This window comes from Pyrgilauda ruficollis, unplaced genomic scaffold (genome assembly GCF_017590135.1).
Source record: "Pyrgilauda ruficollis isolate IOZ18807 unplaced genomic scaffold, ASM1759013v1 scaffold74, whole genome shotgun sequence".
Taxonomy (NCBI): domain Eukaryota; kingdom Metazoa; phylum Chordata; class Aves; order Passeriformes; family Passeridae; genus Pyrgilauda; species Pyrgilauda ruficollis.
In genome coordinates this window covers 3,127,148-3,148,405 of record NW_024529266.1, presented here as the reverse complement: position 1 = coordinate 3,148,405, position 21,258 = coordinate 3,127,148, and the positions used below count along the sequence as shown (strand labels likewise).

General features: G+C 41.6%; 1 protein-coding gene across 1 annotated transcript in view; it reads right to left on the bottom strand.

Moving 5' to 3' along the window:
• Positions 1-536: 536 nt before the first annotated feature.
• Positions 537-21,258, bottom strand: part of DMRT1 (doublesex and mab-3 related transcription factor 1) — a 58,635-nt gene continuing 37,913 nt past the window's right edge. Inside the window, exon 5 of the mRNA XM_041486191.1 lies at positions 537-679. Coding sequence (XP_041342125.1) covers positions 537-679 — 143 coding nt within the window. The remainder of the gene's footprint in view (positions 680-21,258) is intronic.

The following is a 21,258-nucleotide window of genomic DNA, read 5'->3' as shown; positions in this document are numbered from 1 at the left end:
TTAGGGGACTTACTTACTTGCAGTTTAGACTGCACTCTAAGGCAAGGCACTCAACTGTAATATGCAAAATATGTTAATTTGGCGACAAGAGAAGAAAACTCCCAGACCAAGCAGCAGCGTTAGCCTGTAAGGAACCGTCAGGAAGACATAATAGGATGATGTTTCCCACAGATGAGTTATGGGTCCCTGCACGGGGAGGGGCCGGCACAGGACTCCCGGTTATCTTGGCTCCCGCTACCCGGAGCCCCTGCCCGCATTTCGGCGACGCTCTCGCCGCCCGACGGCGGCCCCCCCGCCCCTGAGGCAGGCGGCGGAGGCACCGCGCTGGCTTCTCGGCAGCACGATGCGTCAGCCGGCCCTGGCGGCGGCGGCGAGGCCCCACGGCGGCCCCCGGGGAAGCTGGCGTCCCGCCCCGCACCTGGGAAGAAGAAACCAAACACCCCCCGCCCGTCCCCCGCAACCCCCGAACAGAACAAGCAAACCGAGAACGCTGCTGCTGTACCGCCCTGCCCCGGGCGAGGGCCGCCGCGCCGCGACTACTCGCCGCCCTCCTGGACCGGGCTCATCGCGAAGTTGCCGGGCTCCGCGGGGGGCTCGCACTCCAGGTCCCCCTTGGCGCTGTCGCTGCTGCTCGACAGGCACCCCAGGCCGGAATCCTGGCTGCTGGGCGGCGAAAACACTGCGAGTGAGGGAAAAGAGAGAAAAAACCCACAGTGCCTGAGACACCCCTGGCCCGACCAGAGGAGACTCACACAGATCTCCCCTCTCCGGGAAGAGGGGCGAGTTGTTCCCTCGCGCACGCTGGGGTGCTGGTCTCCCTCCTCCCGCCAAGGTGAACAGCGGGAGAAACAATGGGAAGAAAACAACTTCAGGTCTGGGGGCTGTATCCCTCCACCCACAAGGAAGCTACCTGCCTATAGACCTAAGGCCCTGGCTCGGGCAGCCCAAGGCTGAGGCCAAATATTACGAAATTTAAAACTAATGCAGTGCTAGAAACGGTTGCAACATTGCAATTTGCAGTAGATACAAAAACCAAGTAAAAGGGTCTCTGACCTTCCTAACCTTATACGAGTTGAGATCCACCCCCAACACTCCCTTCCTGCCTACCATGAATATAATTAAGGGGAAGCTGCACTGGTAATTTCTCTCCTCATTAACTTCCTGATTGGTTTCAGGCTCAGGATTCCAGCAGCCGGCAGTTTGTCACCAATTCCAAATGGCCAATCGTTAATACTAATGTTTGTGTAGCTAACTGCCAGCATCTGCCACGGCTTCTTGTACAACAATAATAGTGAAAGGGTAACATTAGTGCTTCCCGTGTTAATTCAGATTCTGTTCATCAATAGGAAAATCTATGATGTAATTAGCAAAATGCATCGGTAGCTGAGGCAGTTGGAGGGAAACTAAATCACAGCAGGAGCTCCATGAGCCCCTGACACCTTTATCATCAACACTGTGTTCTGGATTTTACTGTTCAGTGGAAAGAATTACCAGGCTGTGGTCTTCTAAAAGAGAATATTGTTTACAGCCATTGCTGGTTTCTTAGAAGCCATGATGAATCTAGTACAACTGCACAAAAACAAGGAATACGGAGTTGAGGCTTAAAATCTGTCCTGAAATCACACCGCTGTGCCTAAGTGAGCTGTTCCTCCACGCTTGAGCCCTGGGTGCTTTCAGACGGGGGACTTCTAGTAGTCCTGAAGTTCAATGAAAAAGATGAAGTCAGGCTTTACTTCATAGCCAGTCAAATGCAACAGGATTCAAGGAAAGTAAACTGCACCATCTGGGTGCAGAAAAAGCCCACTCTTTCCATGAGAAAATTAGAAATACACCCCTAAAAAAACATTAAAAAACATTCAATTTCTCTAGTATCCTGTGTTTCTGCAGTAACTTCCATTTGCAGCTCAGTTTCCAAATTTGTCCCGTTTTTAAACACAACACTGATCCAGAGATTGAAAAGACATTATGAAGTTGACATCACACACACACACCATTTTCACCTACTTAATCCATGAGCAGACAAAATAGCCATTTCCATTCCTTTGAGGGAGTTTTGACCATTTTTGATATTGGAGAACCTGACGCCTTGATTTAATGCAAGTGTCTCCTTTGATGCATATAAGGGATGACTAAGGCTCTAACATCACTCTGCCAAAGCAGACCCTATTATTGTCTTTTAGAGCTGACATAAATTTTTTAACTCCAGGGAATGGGATATTAACCCTATATTACATTTTTTTCCCAGATAAAATACAAAGAAAATAACACAGTGCTTAGACATGAAGGAGTGACGAGGTAGTCAAGGCAACTTCCAATAGTTTTTATATATTCTGAAAATGCTAATTGTTTAATAACACAGAAAGAGGAATCTGGTCTGCAGCATCATGTATTCCTTTGCTATATGGTCAAATGCACAGAACAGCCAAACAGGTCTCCAACACTTCCAAGACTGAAATAACCAGTGCACTGATTGCACTGATTTGCACTTGGAACAGGCTGGAACTGCACCTACATAACCTGCATTTGGGAACAACTGTTTAGATTTCTACTTTTTCTAGGCCACCAACCCTGAAAGTAAGCATTGCAGAATCAGAAATGATCCTTATGGTTTCCAGGAGCGATCCTTATGGTTTCGAAGAGCAAAACTCTCTTCTGCCGTAAGGAGATCACCAGGAGATTCCTAATTGTGTGTTACACCATTACACTATCCTTTTTAGTGTTTAAGCTGGGTTGGTATCAGAATCCAACGAGAAGCCCCATCTCCTCAGTGTCTGGATGAGGATACCACTTGTCTTTCCACTTCACTTCCTCTATTAAGTCATTTCATCATGGCCTAAGAGCTCCTAGAGGACTTGAACCAAGTGTAAACATGCAGATTACAGGAAGCAAGCAGAACAGAGAAACATTTCTGTTCCTCTGCAAGGGAAGTAGCACAAACATGCTCACTGTATGGCCCAGTCTGCACCACACTCCCATGATCTGAAACACACATTGTGCACTGTTTCAGGTGAGTATCTTGTTGGAGTGGTTCATCCTTTGACTATTATGTAATGACAGAGCAGAGGTGCTCGTAGGTCCACATGCCAATGTCTAACAGAAAATCACTGTCACTAACAGAAAATGCAGAATTATCACCTCTCCTGATAGTCCTCTACAGACTAACTCCTCAATGGTAATTCACAGTTTTAGGTTGTGCCTGCCAACAACTGCAGCTTTGGTAGGATATGACCAGGTCTAGCACCAGGAATCATCTTGTTCTCCAAAAGGTGCCTTGCATTATGTACGACTGCAGCTGGCATCTCCTCTACAGGGCTGCTGGCTCAAGGGCTCAGCTCTCCAGCTCTCAGAACCTCATTCTGCCCTGATTTAGCAAAGCCCAAGGTGTGTGAAGGATCAGGACATACTGTTAAGTGTTGTGCGTGTTCCTGGACTCCAGGACAAAAGTATGAGGGAAGTGATTGAGGTTAAAAGGGGATAACTTTTTGTTTGATCCCAAATATCCAATGGGCAAGAGGTTTATTTATTTTAAAGGATTTGTTAATGCTTCTAAGCATGCATGCGCCTGAAGTGATGTAAAGGCCCTCTTTTAAATACAGGAATCTATAAATCTCTGCGACATAGTTTCAGAAAGCGGTTTTGTTTGTGTTTTTTGAAATTTTATGTTTTAAACTTATTTTCCAAACACAAAGAATCCAACAGATTCAACATGCTACAGTACAGATGTTAAAACCCTACCACAGCAAAACTGCCGCCTTTGTTTTTGTGGTCTACTTTTTGAGCAGCTCTATGTTAGCTTGGTACAGACCTGTGGAATGACACTGAGGACAGCTTCCTTTGGTAGACAGACAACCAAATCTGTTTCTTAGCATCTCAACTGGTGGCTCCTAAGTCTCCTGGACAAGTGAAGCTCCACCAGTTTTTCCACTGACTTCCAAATTTATAAAAGTTTTGCTTATTAGGCAGTTTGGGCTATATACCCTGCTCTCTGAATATGCGTAAGTGTATGTAATAAGAGCCACAAAGGTTTTAAAAACAATCTGTCACTACCAAGATTTATCTTGAGCGGGTAAGACTGCTACTTCTGTATCCAGACCTGGACTGCTTTATTGAACAGACCTCCACTGCAGACAACAGTCACTGAAGTCAAGCAAGGTGCAGTGAGTAGGTGCAATGCTGATAAAAAGTACAAGATACTCAGATTGGGACTTGTAGCTATAAAAAGGCAGCAAAAAGGAAATAAGCCATTTTGTTCCAGTGTTTTAATCATACAGCAATAAAATGTAGAAATTCCAAGTTCAAAGAAACGAAACCCATGTTCTTTTTGACTTAAGTATATGAGTTTCATCTGTTTGAGGTTTGTGGCTGATCCTCCCACAGCTGTTACACAGCCCTTACCTGTGTAAATAAGAGTACCAGAATTGGGTCAATGACAGTTTTTAAAGACCATTCCTTAATCTAATTAACTTTTACCCTTGGAAAACACCTGAATACTTTTGAGCCATATGAATCTGAAAAAAAATTCAGCTAATATCACACAGGAAAAGTAGTGAGAACGGATCCCAACCACAGACACAAACCCTTCTGACACTGGCAAGTGCATTGACTTTTAACTTGAGTGATCCCCAAAATTCAGTGGACTAAAAAGACTAATACACTTTCAGTGATGCGAGAAATCAGAAGGACATTCATGCTTGGAAAGTATATATTTTCTTGAGTACACATTTAAAAAAACGATCAAACTCTAAATAAGGATTAATTTGTAAGGATTTAAAACTGAGTGGTACAATTAATTTTTTAAAACTCTTTCACCTTTCTTAGGGAAAGTGAGTAAGCATGTCAGGCCCACACACTGCTAAGCGTCATTCACTTCTTCCTGGTGTGCACATTTGTGTGTCAGCACAGCCACACATGCAAGATCTAGTTAGATGCCATTGGCAGTTTGATGGTATGGGAACATCACTAAAGCATGCCTGCGTTTTTGGCCATGAGGGTGGACAGGAATTGCTCTTCGTAGTACCTTCTCCTCCAAAACACTTTCCTTCTGCAAATACTACTGCTGTTGCAAGCAGCAACTTCCACTATCTCACATAAAGGCTCCTGAAAACCAGACTGGCCTGAGAAACCACTGGCAGCCAAGCCAAAAAGCAAGTCATGGCACCTGCACAAACAAATGGCAGAATAAGAAAAAATGGCACCGGCTTTCTCCTCAGAATGCCAATTCAAACCACTAGAAGACATAAAAGGTGGCTGGCCATGCTGGCTGACTTGCTGGCTTGGAAACAACCACAGGTCAAATTCAGTTTGAAAACAGTCCCGTTTCCACCCAAGTCATAGGTACCCTGTTACTCTCCTGATCAAATTGTTGCCACAAGGGCTGACTCTACCTCCCAGAATCAGCCTGCCAGGCTATAGTAACTAAGGTAACACTATGGTCCGTGCCTGACAAAGCATTAAGTCAAAAGCTCCAAATCAACAAAACCTCCAAAACAGTGCTGCAAAATCAGACACTAGGAACCAGAGAACTATCAGAATCCTCAGCTGCTGTCTCAGCAACTGAGAAGACATTAAAAAAAAAAAAAAAAAGAGAGAATGGGAGAAATCATAATTTTCTTGTAATGAAGAAAACATTAGAACAGCAGCAAGAGTGTCAAGGTCTGTCCTCATGTTGTTGTAGATGATAAGATGGGCAAGATGCAGCCTCCAAGTAAAAACATGCAGGAAGGTCAAGTAAATTCTCCTAACAGCTGTCTTTCACCTTTGGGAGTACTTAACTCTATGTTCTTGAACAAGAACTCAACTCCTTAAGCAAAGTTAACTACCAAATGGTCAAAAAGATAACCTACCTCCGTGATACCGCTCATGTGATCCATTCCTGTGTGAATGCTCCATTTAAAAAGATGGAGGACTACTGACTTGCACCAGGGTGAAAAAAACTGGTGAAAAAACATAAGCCAGCCATGCAATGTGTTCAGTCTCATATTCTGGTATTTGGCCCTGTGCAGATCTAAGAGCCTATGGGTCCCAACAGTTAAGAGCCTATGGGTCCATGGGTTCCTATTAGGCCACAGAGAAGCTTCAAGAAGAGACAAACTTCAATCAGTTATGTTTTCAAAATTCTCTTTTGAAAATTTTCTGAACACGAAGATTCCAATTTTGTAAAGCTTCAGCAATGCATGTTCCTGAAGGACATTTGTATTTGGTGAATCACAAATATATTTTATCTCTTTTGCTTCTGCTCTGTATGAACTAAAGTAAAAAAACCTCCAAATTGCTATCTTCATTATATCTCTCTTGCTCAGGACAACTGCCAGGATGAAATGGCTCTTACTGAAAATTCCTGCCAACATCCACAAGTGCATAAATGCACTCTGCATTTCTATATTGACTGTCCTTCTCCTCTGCCCTTTGGGCCTACCAGGAGATAGCTCCCACGGGGATAAATCCTGGAAGCCCACTTGAAGCCAAGGGCTTCTGCTTGCTGCAGGTGGTCACCACAACATAGTGTGAGTGCAGACTTCTTCACAGCAGTATGATGCACACCAATGTGTAAGATGAAGAGGCTGATACTAAGCAGTTTACAAGAGGAAAAAGAAAACTCAGCTATGGGTCTGCCTTAAAAATAAACTCCACATATTACTTTTATCAGCTGAAATGTCTTTGTGACTGTTCCTGTGATCAATCTGTAATGGACTCATCTGTGCCGACCACAGTGCAAATTGAATTGCAAGAACACAAGAGTGATGATCCTTTTCTGCTTTGCAAACTATTAACACAATGGGAACTTGTCCCATTCTAGAAATATATGTCTGTAGATATTTTCCTGCTGAAAAGAAGTTACAAGAGCAACAAACAGAGCTGCTTTTTGATGCAAAAATAAAAACAAGCCTAAGGATCTTGAAACAAAGACACACTCCATCTGTGTCTCTTAACACAGGTGTAGTATTTCACTGCACTGCCCCTCTCCCCTTCTTTAACACCCACTCTTGTCACTAACATTTAAGGCAATTAGGATTATCCTGGATGCCTACACTAGGACACATTTATTGAGTATTTTCAAAAAGCATTAATTTCTGGCATTAGGAACTCAGAATAAAAGGTAAATATCTAAATAGAGATCTTTATTCAGTATGCCTAACCATGGATTATTGCAATTCTTTTCCAGTTCATGCTTGCAGTTTTAGCAACTAAGAAGGTAGAGCTATAACTGATGTAATTAGAAACCAGAAGCCAGAAAAAATGTTCTTCTGTTGACTCCCTCACCTCTGGTTTCAAATTCTCTTACAGTAATATGTGAAACAATCAAATAAGGCTTTCCATTTCTCACCCACTACCAGCTACACAAACAGGTTGCTAAAATGGTACTTGGGAAGCTTAGGCTTTTTACTCAGTCTCCAAAACATAGGTTCAAACTATACCAATCTTCAATAAAGCAACTGCCCTTCATGCTTGCATGCACAAACTGGAGCAGAGCAGTACTGATGGACCAACGCTCTCTCTTATCACCAGCTTCACATTCTATAGCTAACTTGATGTCATTAAGCCACTGCAGCAGGCTAGAAAAGGCACAGGATGAACAATCTCAGGAAAACTTCAGGTGTGCTGGGTGTGTACCCTTGCTCTGAATGACTGAAAGGTGGCACACAGAATTCAGCTGATAGAAGCTCTCTTTGTTTGGCAGACATGAATGGCTACTTGCCTCTTGTGGATGTACTCACCCCAAGTGCTCACTTCACTAAGTCAGGTCCCAGCCAGGTACACCTCCACAGAAACCTCCCCAGTTTATATTCCACTGTGAGGAACCCTAATGGCTAATCCTCTCAAAAAGCAAGCATTATTTTAATAATTTCAGAAAGATTTTGTGCTGGAACACATGAAGCGAAATGTTCTCCAGCATCTCAACATAAAGCAGGCATCTCCCACTGTTGGGCAACAAGGTAAACCAGGCATTTCTGCAGATTGTTTTTGAGTCATCTGTAAGTGAAAACATTCTGTACAATTACACACAAAGCATGACAATCTCAGCCGCAGAAGAGCGGACAGTCACAGACTTGACCTACTTTCAACCTGGTAGTAACACTACAAAGAAAGGCGTCATGATTTAATACAAAAAGTATATCCCTTTTCCCTCCCTAGCTTTCTCCAGTCCTTTATTTCATTCCCTGTGTTGTCCTGGGCACACAATTGCACAGCAACACAGGGAACTGTAATGAAGAATAGGTGCTGTATTGCCAGTACTGCAGAGATACACATGCTTCTCCTTCAGGCTGTAACTCTTGACCAGCAGACCTACTCCTGGAGATCCTTACTTCCCTCAGATGTTCAGGGTCTACCAGAGAACCCAATGGTTTGCACTGCTGTACTCTGCATCAGAATCCAACAGGAATTTTTGAAAAACAGAAACCAGGCTACCAACAAACCACTTACAGATTCAAGATCAGAGAACAGCCACAGAAACAGAGGAGGCAGCACTGCTTTCCAGAAAAGGAAGATTTAAAAAGTGGCTGTGAAGTACAGGGGGTATTTGGACATCTGTCACTAACTGAGGAGCAGCAAGGAATCTCAGAGGAATGAAGTTATTTGCTTCATCATGTAACAAGACTGTGACAAAGCTGGGACCTTCAATCTCTCTATTCCTGGAAGTCAGATACTACTTCTCTATTCTACACACAACACTGGAGACTGATTCTCCATCAAAAAAAGATGTCCTTGGTGTTTATACTCAGAAGAGTATAAACTTGCCAGAGCCTGGCAAAAGACAGGCAGCACTGAGAAAAAAAATGAACCTCAAATCCAATTGCCTTTCTTAGTCCTATAGTAATCAAATTCTAACAACAAGATTAAAATATGAACATATTTATTTTGTGGCCACTTTCTGAAGCTAGATCCATGAAATGAATTGTGTTTACAGAGGTTTGTTTGGTTTGGGGCTTTTTTTCCTGCATGAAAAGAGAACAAACCATTCCACAAATCAGTCACAAGAGGCCACACAACCAACCATATGAGTGGCCAGCAACCCTTGACAGTAAGGCAAGAACAGCAACGGACTGTCTAGAACTCCAAATCTTTGACAGGAATCATAAAATGGTTTGGTTGGAGGGGATCTTTAAGCCATCCAGTTCAACTCCCTTGCAATGAGAAGAGGTATCTCAAACCAGATTAGGTAGCTCAGAGTCCATTCAACCTTGAATGTTCCTGTGAATGCTCCCAGTTGTTAACTCTCTGGACAACCTGTGCCAGTATTTTACCACCATGATTGTAAAAAATTTCTCCCAGTATCTACTCTGAACTTACCCTCCTTTAGTTTAAAATCATCATTCCTTCTCCTATCTACTAAAAAGCCAGTCATGCCCTTATCAGCCCCCTCTAACTACTGAAAGGCCCCAGTAATGTCTCCATGGAGGTCTCCTCCAGGCTCAAAATGGACTCATCATCCATGTGAGACTGTTGAGGCAAGAAAGCCAGCTGAATCCTCTGTTTGTTCTGTTCTAAGTTTGCAGAAACACTTGATTTCAGCAAAAACAGTAAATGGGTTAGATTTTTCCAAAGCAAAAGTTTCTGTCAGAACAATTTCCAGCGAGCTCCAAAGAAAAGAACATGGTATTGTTCTCTTGGCACCCTTGAGTTCCCTCAGACACAGTTAGGTGACTTCATGCTAATTTTGTGGAGACTAATTACTGTCCATCTCCTCTGGGTTCTGCATATTCTCCTGATATGCTGATGACACAGGCTTTTCCATACATCCCAAACAACACCTAACTAGCAAATAATGCCACACTGAACAGGCAAAAGGCTTTTTTTGTGGGATGACTGCTGACACTGAGGGTGCAGATGGAGGTAGGAACTGCTTCCTGTTTGAAGGGAAGACCTCACAGCCAACATCTGTCTCCTGGACCAACACAGGAGACAACCTGGGGCATATGCCTCTGGGCATCACTACAATATATATATATATATAATACAATACAAAAAAAAAGCCTTTGCTTCTTAAGATAAATGTATTTCAAACCTGTCTACACAAGAAGTTCCTTGTGAATAATTACCTTAGAAGTATCAATTGTCCTACCTAAAAATGCACTGCCATTTGCAACAGCTGAGGCAACAAAACGTTTTTTGAAAAAAACATGGTTAATTTTAAAGGAAAGAATGCACTCGAGGCTCAAGATAATGTTACCAAGTAGCAGAGTATGTGGAGACACAAATGGCACAAAGTTCCTCCCTTGTGTAGCTGTGCTAAAGGAAAGAAACAGGATTCCAAGAGCTCTAATAATCACATAAATCCTTTCAGTATTTAGCACAGAAATCCAAATACAACATTATTTTGTCTGAATGACTCTCCACTCTTGGGTCACAAAGGCTGTTAAACTTCACCAGTGTATCAGGAACAAAAAAATAGTTTGCACGACACAAAGACTAGACATGTAAATGTAAATGTTAATTCTGGTCACTTCTCTTCATTTTTCATCGTTGCCAATGTCAATTTATAAAACAAGGATGAAATCCATGCCCGGGATCATCAGTCCTAATGCACAAAGCATAATCAAATAGTTAATAATCATGGACTCAGCTCTTTCAGGTTTAACAATTTATTTTTAAATAGCAGTGCAACAGTGCTATATTATACAGCTTAAAATTTTTTTTTGGACATAACTTGCAAGGTTTTGGAAGTCAAGAGGTTACTAAACAATCTGTCAAAATTACTAGGTCTAATGCAAGTGATCTATTATGGTAAATACAATATATTTTCAACTGGAAAATAGGTTCATTTACTTTTAAAATTCTCTTATAATTCAACTGTCTCTGCTGGGAAGGCAGAAGACAAAGATCTGCAACTTGTACCATGCTTGCAAAAGGAACAGGAGGTTTGTCATGGACTTCAGCATGAGCAACACTATATTCACCTTTGACTGTGCCCAAAATTGAGTAAGAGGAAAGAAAGAAATCACTTACATCCTACACTTTAAATGAATCTGCAATTTAAAAAGCTCAGAAGGCTTTAAAGTAACTTAGTATTACCATGGCATTACAATTTCTAATATTAACTTTAATCTGGATGCAAGTTCAGTAGATCTGCAGTAAAATGGTTCAACGAGTATTGATGAAATAAACAGCACAAGATGGGTACCTGCAGAGTAAAAATGTTGCTACTTGTTTTAAAGTGAGATTTATTCCCCCCAAAGTTTAGGAACCTTGCTGCAGTAAGTCACAATACTTGAGTAAATAGGGACAAAAACAGAACACAGAACATTTTTGAGGTAGTCAAGTAAGTTAAATGAAGTTTCACACAACATTAGGCTTAAGACAGATCCGCTGTGTTGTATTTATATTCATTTCCATGAACACAATACAAGTAATGCTGAGTGTGTGCCCTCAGCTGGAGGGCATGGGCTGTGTCTGTTGATGCTGCTGGTGCTGCCAGCTGCATCTCCACAGGCCCAGTGATGTCTTGCAGCCCACCTGGTGATGCCCACCTGGTGGAAAGGTCAACCCATTAGTAGCCAGCATTTTCTTCTGGATCCTGACAGCAGTAGCCTTGCTAGGAAGGACCAAAACTCCTCTGAGATCACACCGGTTACAGTCTACAGGCTGTGGAGCCTTCCAATAGGGCCCAAACCCCTTGGTTGTGTTAGCTTCCTTCAAGGGTACTAGGTCCTCTTGTGCCATCTTTCCTTACTAACACTGGAATGGGAGCAAGTCTAGCCAACAAGTTTCAACATGCACTTCCCTGCCCTTGCCTGGCACTCTCTGAAGTCCCAACAGCAACAGTGGCAGGAAAGTTCTAAAATACTTAAATAGATAAACAGAAATTCAGAACTTTATTGTTGTCATCTGTTGTACAGAAAATTTTAAGATAGGTCTCTGGACCCAATCCAGACCCTGGTGGCTGTATTGAAGACTGCCCACCTCCAAGGAAATCACTTCAACACTCCATCTCAGTTGATTTCAATAGTACTGACTGCAACTCTGGTCAGTAACAAGGTGGTTTGACACTCTAAGGGCAAGTCAGGGTGAAGGTATGTGAAAACTGGAGCTCAAACTCTCCTGCATGACACAGCTGCAACCCACCACAGACAAGGGCGGTGAAGAGAGTCAAGAGCATGGGCTGCAAGGAACTTGCACAACACAGTAACTCCGTACGTGGTGCTGTTCAGGGTCAAAGCAGGGGTTTTTCCCTCTCTTGAAAGACAGGGAAGGCAGTCCTACTCCACATACATGCAGCAGTTGAAAGCAGAAAGAAAAGCAGATGAAATGGTCCAAGCTGGAAAGTTAAGAGTCACAGCTACAGATGTCAGCTCCACAGCTGAGAAGGGGCAGTTATTTTCAAACTACAGGCTTACACTCTCGTGAGCCTTTTAAACTACAATTAGGCAGCAGCATATTGATTTTGGGTAGTCCCAGGGAATGAATGTACCTACCTAATAGGGAAACACTGGATGCCTCTTAACAAGCCAGTGTTATTTCACTCTGATATAGACTCTGTTTGCACAAACCTGTGTGCAGTGTTTATGCCTTTGGAAAAATTAGAGACTCAATCCACAAAATTAAAGATCCTGAAAGCATTTGTGCTTCAGGGAAGCACCGGGGCAAGATGTGTTGGTACAAACAGATTTATGAACTAGAAGTTCCTATTTATCCAAGGGAGGAAACAGCAAAAACTAACATGAGTGAAGTCTTGATTTAGAGTAACCAGAAAAATTTATTCTATAGTTAAGGATAGACATCTATCTCAAATCTGCCTCAAAACTGAAATTTATCAAAACATGTTTCATAAACTCAAAGCCAATACAAAAACAATCACTAAAACAAAAAACCTGTGTAACAGTTGTCCAGGGTGGGAAAACAGAACCCACCTTGCAGTGACTGCAATTGCTCAGAGACAGAACTTAAAAGGCAAAATGATTTATAAACAAATGGGAGAGAGCTCTCATTGATTTTTCTTTTCCTTTTACGTTCAGAAAGGAAACAAAACTACTGGCCAACCAGACTAGGAACATTCTTTTACTTTCAGCAGTCTAATACATGACTAATGCTATGCTTGGAATAAATAAGCAACCTACACACAGCATAGAGGGTGTGATTCAGACCTCAGAGAAATCTAATTGATTTAACAGATACTGTGAAACAAACATCAAGCACAGAGGTCTGAAAGTGGCACTGTAAAATTATGATAAAGAAGGGAATAAATGCAAATACGTAAATGCCAATGTTAAAGAAGAAACTAAATTAAAATTGTTTATTTCAATATCAACTACAGTGAATACGCTGTATAACCTGGCTCCCATTTTTACCTCATCACTTAATAAAATGAATCCCCAAGAATTAAGTCTTCAATTCCCAACATAATTCAAAACCAATCTCCAGATTTTGTCAGACTTTAAAGAAAAGTGTATTTCAACAAATAAATGCGCCCCCCAATCCCGTCAAACATTTTTTAAGGGAGCTGTAAAATCCACACACAGAGGCCTTCAGTTTTTCTTCCATCAGCCTGTGGGTACCAAGTGCAGAACCTTTAGTAGCTGAGGTGGGGGCACACATTAGGGAAGGGTAGGGAGCTGCTGGCATTTGCTGCTGCTGCTGCACCACTGTGTGTGTACTGTGACACAACAGGAGGAATGTGCTCAGCAAAAGGCAAAATCAGTGGACAACCACCCTAGCTGAAACCACCAGGTCTCTTTGGTCTTCTCCTTAGAACACCAACACCAACAGCACTAAAAAGGTAAAACACAGACACTCTCCTAATTACAGAGAGTAGAGCTGAGTCTCTATCCTATTCTGATTATTAACAATCAGCATTAATGTTTATATATGATCATAATTTACACATGTGGAAGCAGTGAAGGGAAGCAAATACCTTTATGCATGAAAAACAAGTTCACTGGCTTTGCACCAGTATAGCATTACAAGCCTGGTATTTTTCCATTTTTCCGGTGCAGGCACATTTTGTCTCGTTCTTTGTGTGTTCTCAGTACTGCAGACTACCAAGATGTCACATGCAGAAAGCAGCTGTAACACTGGCATGTCTGATCTACTTCAACAAGTTTGGAAGAAATGAAATGTAATATATTATAGCCTATTTATGTCTGCAACAATTACCCTTCAAAACCCGAAGGAGAACAATGTGATTGAAGGTACATGCCTTCTTCCCTGCAGAAACCTCAAACAGCCTCAGGCAAGAGCCAATACAGATGTAGTACAAGGCATTAAGAGTGTTGGATGCTGTAGCTAGCAATTATCCTGGTATTTAAACAAATCTATCGCTCATCAGGAAGGCGTTTAGTGCAGTAGTCAGAGCGAGACAGGCTGACACGGAGCACAGCTACTTAACTGTCCCCTCCAGCGATTACACTTTCTCAGACTGAGAGTCATGTCAAATTAAACAACTACACATTGACTTTTCACTTCTATAAACATTAAGGTATGATTGACAATTCTCGGATGCTATAAGGTAGCCATTATAATCACCCAGTGTACTGTTAGCTAATTTGTGGCACAGGTTTTTTTCCCCTCTTCTGAGCCATTTCTCTTGGACTATTTTTACAGTGTCCTGTAGATAACATCTGCTTTGGCTTTTTTCAGGGTCACCATAATAAAAGGTAATTGCCACCACGAGACCTTCATGTGAGAAAATAATATACGATTAAGTGACTTGGCCGGGTCTACAAAATAACATTTTCTTCTCTTAGTCCTGGCCCACACTCACCCATTCAACTCAAATTTAGAGATGTCTGGACAGCAACAACTGGATGCTAACACTGCAGTAAATACTGTTCATATGGCATCTAGAATATTTTTTCTAATTCCTATCCTAAGTCATGGAGATCTCTTTGCTCTATGTAAACAGACACTCTAAGAGGAAGAAGTCACCTGGCAGAATGGGAAATTAAATTACAAGCTCTACAGAAGTGTTCTGAGTACATATATGTAAAGCCCTCAACTTTCCTGAAGCCATTATAGCACCCCTATGACAGGGCACCACTTACTAATATCTGAAGGCTCTTAGTAAAGTTACTAGAAATTGAGCAGATACATAAAGCAGTCAAGGTTGTGAAGAAATACACCCCTTTGCACAGCAACACTGTGCTGCCTGAAACCACTATGATATAAATGACAGCTTTACTATCTATCCCACTAATTCAAGCCACAAAAGCAATGGTGTCCAAACTTTCCCTTCTCAAAATAAAAGGAGTAAAAAAAACCTACATAAATAATACTTAACACTTTTACCACCAGTGCTGTCACCACCTTCTGTCCATCCTCTACACTCCCTCCTCCCTAAGAAACCTCACCAGATTTGTTAAAGCCTCTGGTAAAGAAGTAGGTGGGATTAATACTGTATCATTAAGCTAATTATTGTAGGAATGTAAAAAGGTAAAAGACTTTAGAAAGTGCAAAAAAGGCTTCAGAAAGTAGACACAAAGCTAAGAAAGGCTGGGAAATTTCTAAACTTTCTCATGGGAAACTAAGAAGTTAAAAGCCTTTATTTTGGCTGTAGCAGACTAGAAGATCAATTTCAGAGTGTTGGCTTTTTCAGATAAATGTAACAAATCAACCAAATAAAATTAGAACTAATAAACACATTTGTTTCTGAGCTAGAAAAGTTTCACTGCAGTACTAACACTTAAAACAAAAACAAATGTAGGAACTGAAAATAGGTGAGGAGGACAAATTAAGTGTAGTTATCTTTCCTATCTTTCCTGTCTGGTAGTAACAACTGCAGTCCTACTCCTTTTTCCACTTCTGATCTGTATATAACACCTGAGCACAGGTCTCAGAAACCTAAAATTAAATATGACAGTATTTCAAATATATCTCCCCCTCTGGATGAAAAGTCAGGCAACAACAAAATCAAAAGAGTTCAGTGAAGATTCCAGAAAATGACAGCTTTGTTTCAACCTCAGAAGATAAAGCAGTTACAGTACTGAAGACACTGAAATATAACTTAATTCACAGGTTTTGTAGAACAGCACTAAAATAAAACCACACAAAATCACAGGAAGCATTGAAAAACTTCACTGTCTGTCTCAAATATTTTCTTTCTTTTTAATCCAGTAAATACCACCAAAGTACCTAAGTTTTACTGAAGCAAGTTATTCTCCTCATCTGTAAGGCCAACCAGCACAGCGTGCTTTCCACTTTATACAGCTATTACTGCTTAACTCCAGAGTGATTCTGAGACCACCAGCTGCCCAAGACAGCACATTTATCTCCAAAGACTCAGTCTCAACTTACTGATACATGAAGTGTCTTGGTTGTATTTTGCACTGACTTCCCACTTATGTAATTAGACAAAGGCATCTACTATTTTATCCTATTCTCAATGACCTTGTGTCCACACTGCAATTTAAAGGACTAACACAAGCAAGGAGAAGATCACCAATCCCAGCACACGGCCAGGTGTACAGTAACTTTTGTAGTTTTTGTACTTTAAAGCTTCCGCCTAAGTTTTTCCCAAATCTTCTGCTCAAAGCTTCACCTTCCAAGCTGTACGAGACATTCACAAATAAAAATTCCACAAAACCCAAACTTCTTCAGCTCTTTTCAGTGGTTACCAACCAAATGCACCATCTCTACTGCAGATAGAAAACTCTTTGAAATAAGAATTTTTTGAAAATAAATGGCTACTTCGCTGAAGGGGTAACACTAAAATGCAGCACTTTAACAAAATACTGAAATAATTAGTAAGAAACAGCATAAACATAAGACAGGGTCCTGTCAGAGAAATCTGTGAGCATATGCAGTCTTTGTATACAGAATGTGCACATAGTGCATGTGTATCTACATATCCATGTATATCGATCTAGGCACCCACACACAAGTGCAGGTATGTGTAGATTATATATATTATATATATAAAGCTAACTTTCAGTCCTCAGAAAACAAAAGCTATCCCCATATAACAGCCAAATTCCTACATAACTCAATTTCGACATCTCATCTGGTGTGAACTGCACTCATTCCTAGTGTAAACCCCAGCGCGCTCTGCAATGATATACTGTAATGTCACATCGCAATCTGGATTTACTATAAAGGGCTGCTGACGAGTTTCAGAGCAGTAAACATTGCTGCGAGGTGTATTTCACACTGAGCTGGTTTTTATGAAGAACACTTCACCGCCCAGCCACAGCACCCAGATGATGAATGGTGAAAGATGCATGACAAGCTTCATCATTGTTTGTAAATCTTAACTGTTCCTGCTCACTAACTCTGCAGGCAATTTTCAAAGACAGCGGCCGACAGAAGGACAGCACAGCTTTCCTGAAGGTTATTCAACTTGTACTTGGCCTGAGCTATGCCTGTGAGGAGCACTGGAAATAAACTCATTGGCTACACTGAATCACAGAATTAAAAACATCTGATGAGCAGGCACACTGATGGTTGCCAAATTAAGAAAGCCTGTTAAGTAGCCTTGGTATCTATTCCCTATCCTGCCCCACAGGATTACATGCATCAAGTGCAGGGAACATACATCAGTATTATTTACACATGCAATATAAATATGTATATTTATAAACAGGCAGAATTAATTATGGGCTGTCTGGTCCTGCTCCCATGTGATGACTCCCTGTTATCCTGTGCAGTTACACATAGCACTCCAACATCCCCCAGCAACTTTGCCCACTGCTTGTAGGAAAGCTACTTCTCCTCTGTCAGAAGTGACAGGGGAAAGGAAAAGACAGAAAACTACTCACAGCATGCAAGCACGGCAACGTGACAGACGCAACCCTTCTTTTTTTACCCTGAGATGATTCAGGGAGCAACACCATAGACTGCAACAACCACTTGCGAAGAGTCACAGTTCAGCTCCCTTCAAGAGGCAAGGTCAGTCTACACTACAGAGCCTTATTAATTCATTTTCTTTTCCCTTTTTCCTTTTAAGCTCAGTAACAAACACTTCTTCTGCTAGAGCCTCGCACAATCTGCACAGGGCTACTTTATAAGCAGAAGAACTAGCTCAGATGGAGACTCTCACCTGAGCTGCAAAATGGGCATGAACTGCAAGGTGGTCTAGAGAGGCTCTCCCACGCTGAAAAATTAGAGCTAAATATGGAGTTCTCTCTTTTCTTAACTAGACAAGTTACAAGGATGCAACTGCACATTAAAGCAAAGCAAAGAGGTGAGCAGTATCACTGTTACAATTACAAATCATGCCTATATGATCACTACTGTCCTGGCAAAATGTCTCCATTTGTTCTATCACTTTATGGAAAAGTCTGATAGTTGATTTCTACCAATTTCTGCCACAGTGGGAAAAATTCTATATCCAGAGGTAATAAATTTAGAGCATCAAAGCCATACCAGCTGTAAAAGAAAGCAGCTCAACTGACAGCATTGGTTTTTTTCAGTGAAGGACCCAACATCCTTTAAAGCATGAAGAAAAATCCCACACAGCCTCATCAGCTATAGTAACATCCATTGTCTGACATAAAGAGCAGCTCATACATGCACAAAGTTAAGTCCAGGAGTGCAGTAGGTATAAGCCACTGGTCACTCAATACATGGCTCTAAAATGCTTGTAACTGCAGAAGGCACTGAGAAACCTTCCTCTGCTATGAGAACATGAAGCAGAAGAGAGAAGGTGTCCAAGGAAAGCTAACAGAGCCATTATGTGTTCCCGGATAGCACCCTGGCAGGCACACAGAGAGATGCTGATGCACTGTGCAGGATCTAGTGCTATCAGGGTGGCACCACTCTCCCACTGCTGGCTCTCTGCTGCCTGCTCAGCAAGGCTTTCCCAGCTGTGATTGATAGACACTGCAAACTTCTTTTCATAGAAGGAAACTGAAGTAGTAGAGATTTCGGCAGTACACATAAAGGTAGTGCTTTGGATCTGGCACCCACCTGGGTCAAGTGTACCACTGATTTAAGTTTCTTCAGAATAGAAGGACTTTCTTCAAATCCTTGTTTTACCAACTCAAAGTCTGAAACTTGTAACAAAATGCAGGCTTCAATTTCAAACACGCTGGATCCTTTGATCCACACAAAATACTAAACAATGGACAAATACATCCAATGAAGAAAAACTCAGTTTCTCTGACAACTATGCATGTGGATGTGGTTTTGCAGGTGGTGGAGGGGGATGGGGTGCCACTGGCAACTGCTGAGGGTTCAGGCTGTCCCACTCTCTCTTGTTAGGATGATGAAAAATGAAGGCATTCCCACACAGTTTCCACGAGAGCTTAAAATTCCTGCTAGGGGATGCTAAAGCCTCAGTCCAGCAATACCTACGTTTCCACAAAAACAGGTGAAAAGCCTTCAAAAATACAGTTTTTGTTCTACTACTCTGGGGGCAGGACCAGTGGCTGCTCCCAGATCGAACAGCAGGGGTTTGTCAGTCGCCCTGACATGAATCAGCAAAACCTGCGAATCAGAAAACGGCATGAAACAAGCCTGTAATTCTGCAGCCGTCCAATGCAAAGCTGCTCTGTGTGCTTTTTAGTGAGCATAGTATACACGTTGCATTTAAAGAAGAAACTGCTAAGAAAAAAAAAAAAAGCTTGTATTACTTTATTTCTAGGATTTCCCATCAGACCTTATAAACTTATTTTAATATTGCTCAAATCTTCACTAATACAACCTCATTTATAACACAGACCAGTAATTTATAAAAAGACTTCCAAACACAGAAAAATGAGCTTATACTGAATATGTCTTACATTATCCAATATATTTTGACAGCTGCCATTACAACTATTGAAATTATCAAGTATCATTAACACCGTCATGAATCAGGGTTAGCAATCTCATTAGTTTAAAAGATTAAAAAAGGCCATGCTCAACAACTGTCTGTTCAGCTACACCCAAAATTCCAATTTTTAATGGAAACAACATGTTAAAAAGTCATTTGCCTAAAGGGATCTATAAAACATTGCAATGTGCATGCAACATAATTAAGGCATGCAGAAATATAATACAAAATCTGCTCACCGTCACTGTAATCAGTGCCAACGGGAAGCTGCATGCAGCATAGCCACTGAGGACTGTAAGATGCAGAAATGAGAAAATAAACAGCTGCCCCAAGTTCAAGTGACCCACTTGAACAAACTCTTGAAGATCTACAGATTTAGATCCTTACCCCTTTCCTCTTCTTTGGTGTTATCTCAAAATCTGTTGCTAAGAGTTTGATGTAAAATGAAAGCGGAAACTAGAGTCTTAAGTTTTCAGCAAACACTGCTTGCTCCATCATTAAGGACAGATATTCTTGAGTAGAGGTCACTTTTTAAAAAAAAGACAGACACACACACATACATGACACACAAGCTAAATACTGATGAATTTCTGGGTGCAAAATTTTATCCTCCCCATACACTCTGCTGCTGAAACCCTCCCAATCTCAAGACGATTTCTGGTGATGCTCTCCAAAGAGGTGCAGAGAAAAGGAGTAGAAGAAGTATGTCTCACACTTGACAACATCTGGACCACCTGGGACTGAAAGAGCTACTCTTCAGCTTACACAGATTGTGGCTAGCCGACTGACAAAAGATAATTTGGGCTATTTGCTATAGCTGTTTCCCAGTTCCTAAACACTTTATTAGTGTAGCTTTGTCAGTGCATCTTCCCAGTTAGCAAATTAAGAGCAGACAGAGGAAAGGCTTTTTGCTTCTCTTAGGAGTAACTTCTCAGCCATATCAAACCAGCCTGCTTTGTTTGCAGTTCCATCTTTGCAACTTCAATGCTTGCAGAAAGCAGTTCAGATTCATGGAAATGGTCTCAGTGACCTTTTGCTTACCAGAACTTCTTGACCTCTCTGAACTACAGCCAGGTGCCACCTGTGGCTCTGAAGTGTTACTTGTTTGTCATGGCATTCGCTTCTAGGACAGGACATATATTCACACAAAATTAAGATATATAGGAGGCCGCAAAAAGTTTTGGTACACAAAAATTCAGCTGGGAAGAAAACATCCGATCTTTGCATCTCTCAAGCATGTTTCTGGAGCACACAGCATTCCTTGCATTCCAGCAATGCTTTTGTCAAAGTGAAACTTTTTATCTTAAGCAGGGAGACCTCTTCCGACATGCTCTTTCTTGCAGAACTACTGGAAGAGGCTCTCTACAGAGCTGCTCCAGTTTGGCTGGGCTTCTCCCATGGCTCAGTACTGTTGCTGATACAGCATCCAAGCACAGAAGCAAGGCCAAGTCTCTAAATGCAGATTCCGGAAATGTCTGTGTTGCTTTCAGTTCCCCACCTGTAAAACGGGGCATACCTGCTATATGAATTCTAGAAAGCACTGTGAAAAGGTGTTTTAGGGCTGGAAGTAGTTA